Source organism: Amborella trichopoda, chromosome 11 (assembly GCF_054954075.1).
Source record: "Amborella trichopoda isolate Santa Cruz 75 chromosome 11, AtrichopodaSantaCruz75HAP2 v2.0, whole genome shotgun sequence".
In the NCBI taxonomy this organism is placed as follows: Eukaryota; Viridiplantae; Streptophyta; class Magnoliopsida; order Amborellales; family Amborellaceae; genus Amborella; species Amborella trichopoda.
The window spans coordinates 40,267,890-40,277,302 of record NC_142346.1 but is presented as its reverse complement, the minus strand read 5'-3'; the positions used below and the strand labels follow the sequence as shown (position 1 = coordinate 40,277,302).

Below are 9,413 nucleotides of genomic sequence, written 5' to 3'. Positions count from 1 at the left end.
AGAGGGGAACTTCTATACCTTCGGGTATGAGATAAACAGAGGCTTTGATAGAACCGTGAAAAGAAAAGAAAAGTGTTGAAGGTATCAATTTTGGTTTTTGTTTGGGCTAAAAAATCATTTATAAAGCCGTCCAAGGGATCGTAAGATAGTCCCGAGGTTGTAAGATAGAGAAGATGGAGATTTTTTGCTTACAAATAATGTTTTCAATCATTGGCTCTAATAAAACATAGAAATAAAAAATTGGTGATAAGGAGATATTTATATGTATATATATATATATATATATATATATATATATATATATATATATATATATATATATATATATATATATATATATATATATATATGAAAAATTCTTCTCAACGTCTATAGGCCAAAATGAACAGTGATTTTGTTTACCCTCATCACCGTCCAAAATTCATTACACGGTCACAATTGTCTGGTAGTGTTTTATTTTTCAGTTTTCTTTCTACAAGTTGAAATGACCAAAAATTTGGAGCGTATGTGCATCTTAGTGATGCGCACCTAATAAAAATATAAAAAAATACTTCGTAAGAACAATATTGACCAAAATAACCCCAAAACTCTCTGGGGGTATTTTGGTCATGTAAAATATTTTTTTAATAATTTTCATAGATTCATCTATTTTTGATGAACATACTCTCCAAATTTCAAGTCATTTCTATTTATAGAAAAAAATGAAAAATGAAACACTATCGAACAATCGTAACCGTGCGATGAATTTTGAACGGTGATGACGGTAGGTGAAATCACTGTTCATTTTCGCCTATAGGTGTTTTGTAGTATCTTCCTATATATATATATATATATATATATATATATATATATATATATATATATATATATATATATATAATAATGCTCCTATAGGACCCTGTCCCACCCATGTGTATAGGAACCCAAAGGATCACCATTAAAGTTGGTACGAATATCTAGAAACGTTATCACATAGGTGTGAGACTTAACTTTTTTATAGATCTGTGCCAAATTTAATGGTGATCTTTTGGGGTCCTACACACATGGGTGGGGGACTTGACTTTCCTCGATTATTTTAAAATTTCATAAAGTGCCTTTTTTTGAAATTTGAAATTATTTCTCGAGAATTCTTCATCAATATTACCAAACTAAATCCTTTTATTTTTTTCATTTTTTTTTTTTTTTTTTTTTTGTAGGTGATCCCTTAAGAAACCAATTGGTTTTCTCTCACTATAAACTATGTATGCAGGGGGAAGTTTATATAGAGCCGAGGCTCTAAACACTCAAATTAGAGCCTACCTAAAAAATTTAACTAGAATAGGTAGTTTTGATGCCCAAAGATCCTTAAATTGATCATCTCTACATCAAGATGCATCGACATAAAAAAAAAATGGATTTCAAGTTTTGGAAATAGTGTATTTTATAACGTATTTTTTGACCGTCAATTTTCAAGATTTTCATGTTTTCATAGATCTCTCTATCTACACTATTTTTGAAGCTTTAAACTTTATAAATAAATAAATAAAAATATTTTAAGGCTATCAAATAGATTTCTAGTATTGAAACCATATTTCTCATACTATTTGAAGTTAAGCTCTAATTTGGTTGTTTAGAGCCTAGGATATATATATATATATATATATATATGTTGACATAAGCCTATTAGCCTACAGCTACATATAGGTCAAACGGCTTAGATTCAATATGGGTCGATCCAATGATCACGATTGCATTTCATATTTGAATTTAATATAAATCTAAATCACTTGAAATTTTTGGAGTGTGTGTTTTAAAAATATTAGAATCCAATAAAAATATCAAAAAAATATTTCGTAAAAAGTAAATTGATCAAAATACCTCAAAATATTATATGGGTATTTTGATCAATTTATATTTTATGAATTATTTTTTTAATATTTTTATTTGGTGTGTATTGATGAGAAGAACAGACACCTAAAATTTCACATGATTTAGATTTGTAGAAATAAAATTAAAATTAAAATACGAAATGATGTTGTGTCTATCTGATAAGCCCAGATTGAATCTGAGTCGTTATGACTATATGCAGCTATAGGGTAGTGGGTCTATAGTAGCATTTCCCATATCTATATGAGAAATGATTTTATATGACCTTCCTCCACCTATATGTGTAGGACCTCAAAGCATCACCATTAAATTTGGTACGGATCTATAAAGAAATCAAGTCTCACACCCATGTGATAACTTTTGTAGAGATTCGTGCCAACCTTAATGATGATCATTTAGGATCCAACACACATGCGTGGGCGAGGGTCCTATAGGATCATTACTCTTTGAAGAAACATGCTGGAAATAATTAATTTCAAATTTCATCTTTGATCTAAGGGTGAAGTTGGCATACAGATGCATCAGTAGCTGTAGAGGTAAGGAGAACCTTCAAATTTTATCATGGTATATAATTTTGATGTAAAATGTTTTTAGGATTATCTCAAAATCAATTTTTAAATCTAATTATAAAATTTTAAATTTCAAAAATGGTTAAAATCAAGTAAGTCTATAAACATATGAAAATCTTGAAAATGGATGGTAGAGATAATATGTTGTAAAATGTACTATTTCTGTTAAAAAAATTTATTTTTCACGGTCATACATCTCGATATTGAGATGATCAATCAAAAGGTTTTTAACATTAAAACTACCTTTTCTGATGGATTTTTGAGGTGCATCTGTAATTCTACATTATAAGGTTTGCATCCTTATATAAACTTTTTCCTTGATCTAATGATTCCATCCTCATATTACATTTTAGTTTTTACTGTCTTTTAGTCTTTCATTTAGTAGGGTTGTGCTCCAAGCTTTAGAGGCAGTCCAAGGTTAAAATCCTCATACTGCCCTCTAAATATGGCGAAACCCCAATAGAGTGGTATGAAGTCCTCATCCTTTGACCCCTATTTTTTTCAAAAAATAAAAATAAAAGAGCGATCCGAGGATGGAACATCACACCACCCTAAAATTGAGTTATACTAAGTTCAGTGTGCAGTCCAATGTCCCCATCCTCGGACTGTTGTTTTTTTTTAAAAAATAATAAATAAAGCATGGTCCAAGATTAGGGATCTCGAATTGCTATTTTTCTCAAAAAATAAAAAAGAAAGAGCGGACGGAAGATTGGGACCTCATAACAAAGGCATAATACTGCAGCTTAATGTGCGGCAAAAATAAAAAGGTCACGACTCACGACACACTTTACACATGCGGGCTCACAATTGATGCAACGAATTCATCCAAAGCTCTAAGAGAAGAACCACCACCGCTCTCCTCCTCCGCCATCCCTTTCCTGAGGGCCTCTCTCATCTCGCCGGCCTTTCTCCTCATCTCCGCTCCCTTCTCCCCTTTCACCACCTCCGCCACCACTCTCGCCACCTTCTCTCTATCCACCCCCATCTCCTTCCCCCTCCCAACCTCCACACAGACCCCAACTTTTTCGTCCCCCAACATGATCGTGTTGTAGAATTGCTCCCCCGCCAGGGGCCATCCAATGAGAGGAACTCCTTGGCTTAGGCTCTCCAATACCGAGTTCCACCCGCAGTGGCTCAGGAAAGCGCCGGTCCCCTTGTGCGACAGAATCGCCAGTTGCGGTGCCCACCCCTTGACGATCAGGCCGCGGTCTTTCACCCGCTCCTCGAACCCTTCCGGAAGCCACTCTGATCTGAACTCGGCAGTCATGGGGAACTCCAACGGTGGTCGCACCACCCAGATGAATCCTGCACCGCTCGCCTCGAGACCCAGTCCCAGTTCCTTCAGTTGCCACCCCGAAACTGTGTTCTGCGACCCAAATGAAACGTACAGGACCGAGCGCAGTGGCTGAGTATCGAGCCAGGCTATGCAGCTTTCGGCTGAGATCCCCAGTGGCTTGCCCCCGCGCTCCCTCGCCCAATTCTCGGAGAAGAGAGAGAGAGGCAAGAGGGGCCCAATTGGCAAGACTCGCCTCCCAGTCATCGCTTGCAGTAGCCTTAGAACATCCGGCTCGAGCTCGGCCACCGTGTTGCATAGCATATCACCCCTCGACCGATGCATTGAGAGGGATATGTGCTTCTGTAGAAAGATCGACCATCCGTCTTTGCCGTCCGCTACTCTGAGGTGGCTCGGGATCTGCTTCCGGTGTAGCCTGACTCCCGGCATACCTGGGACCGGGAACTCGTCGGCGTCAGTCCCCACATGCGGCAGGTGCAACCATGTAGATGCGTACCCCAACGTGCCGAAGGCCCCGCAGGTAGTGAATACCACGTGATGGATGCCAAGCCTCTCTGCCACCAACACTGTCCAGCCACAGAAGACGTCCGCGACGATGCAAAGCGGTAGGCGGCCATCTTTGCGAGCGATATCGGAGATGAGGCTCTCAAAGGCAGGTTCGAGGGTCTCGGAGGCTTCGCAGAGGCGGAGAATGAGAGGGTAAGGGAGGGCGTCCGTGTTCTCGGCATCCGGGGGGAGGCCATGGTCGGCGCTCGAGAAGGGGATCTCAGCGACGTCGATGGCGCCGGCGGCCTTGGGATTGAGCATGGAGCGCAGCTTGGAGGCGTTGTGGGGGGTATTGACGAGGGTGATTTTGAGGGGGTGAAGCTCAGAGAGGAGCTCAGCAAGGGCGGCAAATGGGATGAGGTGCCCCTGCGCCATGAATGGCATCATCACAACATGTTCCACCACCATCTTCCCCTCTCTCTCCTAAATGAAGAGAGATAAAGTTGGGGATCCAATCTCTGTCTTTTCAAGGACATAGAGAGAGAGAGAGAGAGACAGAGACAGAGAAGGCTTTCTGTGTGCAGGGGAGAAGGGGGCTGAATCCAAGAGAGTCTTGGTGTGGAGAGAGAAAGTGTAAAGAGAGAGAGAGAGTCTGTGGTCTTTGACCGATTTCCTGATGCGGTTAAACACCATGGCAGCCCTATAAATATTAATTTGGACCAAGCCACAAGTTTCTTAACCACTTTTAGTGGGCTTTGTGTAAACATATTGTCATTAATTGCATTACAGTAATGCTCGTAATCTTCATACAGATGGTCAAATAATAGTGGCTACCAGTAGTATAGAACTCTTCATACAGATGGTCAAATAATAGTGGCTACCAGTAGTATAGAACAATTTTTTTTTTAGATAAACAGGACATTTGGCAACCTGTTCCCATACTTGTCAGAGAAGAGACATTAAATAGTGGGATATCGTCCTACCACAAGCCGAGTTTGCTTACAACTCAATGGTGAACTGTTCGACCGACAAGACTCCTTTTAAGGTGGTATATGGGCAAGTCCCTACACACTATCTCGACTTTATCCCTTTGCCAAATACAGTCCAGGCAAAGAAAGCATTCCAATACCTTACTGAGTCTATGGTGAGGATCCATGAAGAAGGTCGTAGAAAGCCCGAGGCCAATAATACTAAGTACAAGAAAATGGCGGGCATAAGTCATTAAAAGCTGGTTTTCATAGAAAGAGACTTTGTGTGAGCGTATCTAAAGAAATGGAGGTTTCTAGTAGGCACGTACAACAAGCTCAAGAAAAAGAATGTTGGAACCTACAACATATTGGAAAAAATTAATGACAATACCTACAAGATCGAGATGTTGCTGAACATCCACACTCACCCTACCGTCAATATAGATTTGACTTAATATTATGGTTTCCAATGCAAAGTCTAGGGTGAATTGTTTCAAACTAGGGAGACTGATGTAGGCACAATATGGGCACGACAATCTTTGGCATGGGCAGTTGGTGGCGTCCCACCAAGTCCAGCTCCGCATGTGGGTATGTAATTTCTAGCTTCAAGCATTGACTATTGGTTTATATATAATTTAATTGTAAATATATTGCAAAGAAAGTTAATGCATAATAGGTTGGAAGTAGCGTTGTGAGGGGAGTTGATAGAAGTCATAACTTGCCGAAGAAGTTGTATGGGTGTCTAGGGAGTTGGGAGAAAATCTCTAAATTTGTTATAGGAAAAGTCACCCGTCCACATCATGTGGATGGCGGGCGGAAGGATGCTTCTCCACCCTTCCAATTGTTCAAATTAATCATGGCCACATCCAACGGCCACAAAATAGTTTCATTTTTATTGTTTATTTAAAAACAATATTTATTTGAAAAATTCAACAGCATTCAGATCAATTTTTTTATTCATAATATATTTTATCATTTATATTGGTGCACTATATAAAAAAACATCTACACCCCAAGTTTTAGATATCAGGGGCATTCTAATCAATTTTTTTGTTTAAAATATATGTTATCATCTTTATCTGGTGCATCATGTAAAAATACATCTACATCTCAATTTTAGACAAATATCATTTACATATAATATAAATAAATAAATAAAAAGAACTATTTGAGGCCATCGGATGATGCTAAGTTCAATCTAAATTGTTGAAAGGTGCTTCTGCACCTTCAAGCATCCACATCATGTGGATGCCATACCATCCCTTTCTTTTAGGGAAAACACACAATTATAAAAACTGTGGCATGCCAAGCATTGAGATATGTAATACTCATTTTAAAATTTCCAAATAGTTCAAATTTGGCTTTAATAGTTGAGCACGTTCTCCCACAAGTTGTACTTTTCCTCTCTTTCTTGAATATTTTTTTTCCTAGATGTATCGTTTTCCCTCATCACCAACTGCAGTATAAGCCATGGAATCTAGGGCACAACTTATCCTTATCGTCTCATCTAAAGCTTATCAGCTTCACCATACCCTTTCTGCACATCTCTCGAATAAGTATGTTATATGTGATGGCACTATACTGAATACCAGAGGCCACCATCTTATTTTTTACAATAAAAGCCTCTTCAATTTCTTCTACTTTACTAAACCATCAAGCAAACTATCCTGAATATAACAGTCAGGCTTTAAACTATCCTTAATTAGTTTAGTTGCATTCAACCGGTCTTTTCAAAAATGAGTTGATCGGAGATGTCATAGCGACATCCGGAACCTTCATCCCAATATATAAACATCTGAGATCTACAATGTCATGCCATGCCGTGCTCCCTCCTTCGAAACGAGCAACAGATTGAATACAGAAGGGGTCCGGTCCCGTCCCGTCCCGTCCCGTCCCGTTTTTATAAATCCACCTAAACTGCTCTAGCAATATCAAAACGAGAGCTGAGAGCCCACTACGACCTTTTCTTCCTTTGTGAAAGTAAAGTCAACCATATTGAAGAAATAAGCACGAAAGGCCTCAAGTGCATTTTTTTTATTCAATTAGATCTCAGCTCAACGAACTCGAAGGAGCCATTAAAGGAATAGTTGGAGAAGAGGCCGATGCTGATTCGGTGAACATCAGCAGCAGCAGGCTGACATAGTAATAGGTCATCTCGTCCCCGAACTACCGCTCGTCAAAACCGTTCCTTCGTACACCGTTAAACCACCATATGGTGGCGTGGCAGAGTGTAAAGGCCCCTATCAGCTCCCGACCTTTTGAATAGACTAATTCTCCAGTCCGATCACATTGGACATACACATAACGGCTCGTTTTTCTTCAATGTCAAAGTCTTGGACGGAAGCCCACTTCGCTAGAAAAGTCCGCCATGGCCAAATTCATAAATTTAGCTATATGGGACCGGTACACGAGCGATTAAACTTCGTAGCTCTCCCCCGACCAAGCACTAGTTCAAGAAGACTTCACCGTATAAAAAATAGAAGTGGTGGGAAGTTTTTAGAACGAGAGTACCCCCTGGCTCATTCAATCTACAAAGCCAAGCAAACCCCCAACAAGTTTTTTTATTGACCAAAGTCTTATCAAAACCCAAGTTCAAAAAACGTGCCATGCGATACGAGAAAACTACATGGTAAAAAAGCAAACCAACAAAAGTAGCGGGTGATGATGTGAGACAAGCGAGCGACCAAGCGTTACTGAATCCTTATCTTCTCACCTTGCCCCTTGTTTGGTACCTTACTTGTAACTCTGAACTACTCCTAATAAAGGTACAACACCGAAGGTCGGAGAGAACTACCTTTAGTTGGTTAGAATGTCCTTCCCTTAGCATAAAAGAAAGGAATATCTTTTTTCATGTATTAAGGAGTTACCCAAATATATATATATATATATATATATATATATATAGGAAAAGTCTTTTCAATATCTATAGACGAAAATGAATAGTTATTTTGCTTATCATCATCACCGTTCAAATTTCATCGCGTAGTCATTATTGCCTCATAGTATTTTATTTTTTATTTTTTATTTACAAATCGAAATAACCTGAAATTTGGAGAGTGTATACATCTTATTGAGGGGCATCTAATAAAAATATAAAAACAATTATCTGTATAAAATAAATTGACCAAAATACCCTCAAAACTTTTTAGGGATATTTTGGTTAATTGTTTTTATGTAAAATATTTTTTTTATAATTTTCAAAGATTCCCCTATTTTTGATGAATACACACTCGAAATTTTAGGCCACTCCGATTTATAGAAAAAAATAAAAAATAAAAAACTATAGGATAATCGTGACCGCACGATGAACTTTGGTCGATGATAGGAGTAGGCGAAATCACTATTCATTTTCGTCTATAGACATTGCGTAGTGTTTTCCATTAATATATATATATATATATATATATATAGAGAGAGAGAGAGAGAAAGAGAGAGAGGAAAAGGCTTTCCAACTTCTATAGGCAAAAAATGAATAGTGATTTTACCTACCCTCATCACCGTCCAAATTTCATCACATGATCATTATTGTCGGATATTATTTTATTTTTCATTTTTTTTTTAGAAATCAAAATGACCTAAAATTTGGAGAGTATATACATCATACTGAGACGCATCTAATAAAAATATAAAAACAATTATCCGTAATATAAATTGACCAAAATACCTTCAAAACTTCTTAGGGGTATTTTGGTTAATTGTTTTTATGTAAAATATTTTTTTTATAATTTCAAAGATTCCCCTATTTTTTATGAATACACGTTCAAAATTTCATATCATTCCGATTTGTAGAAATAAAATAAAAAAAAAATACTACAGGATAATCGTGACCGCGCGATGAACTTTGGACGATGATAGGGGTAGGCGAAATCACTGTTCATTTTCGCCAATAGGCGTTGCATAGTATTTTTCATTAATATATATATATATATATATATATATAAAGAGGAAAAGTCTTTCCAACGTCTATAAGCGAAAAATAAATAGTGATTTTGCCTACCCTCATCTCCGTCCAAATTTCATCGCGTGATCACTATTGTCCGATATTATTTTATTTATCATTTTTTTTAGAAACTGAAATGACCTGAAATTTAGAGTGTATATACATCTTACTGAGGCGCATCTAATAAAAATATAAAAACAATTATCCGTAAAAAACCAAAATACCCTCAAAACGTTTTAGGGGTATTTTGGTTAATTGTTTTATGTAAAATATTTTTTTTATAATTTTCA

The 9,413-nt window shown here is 37.5% G+C and overlaps 1 protein-coding gene across 1 annotated transcript; it reads right to left on the bottom strand.

The window, feature by feature from the left end:
- Positions 1-3,144: 3,144 nt before the first annotated feature.
- LOC18436932 (UDP-glycosyltransferase 92A1) lies at positions 3,145-5,769 on the bottom strand. The gene has a single exon (XM_006847153.4). It carries the CDS (start codon positions 4,681-4,683, stop codon positions 3,223-3,225), a length of 1,461 nt encoding a protein of 486 aa, XP_006847216.2. The 5' UTR covers positions 4,684-5,769; the 3' UTR covers positions 3,145-3,222.
- Between the last annotated feature and the right edge of the window lie 3,644 nt (positions 5,770-9,413).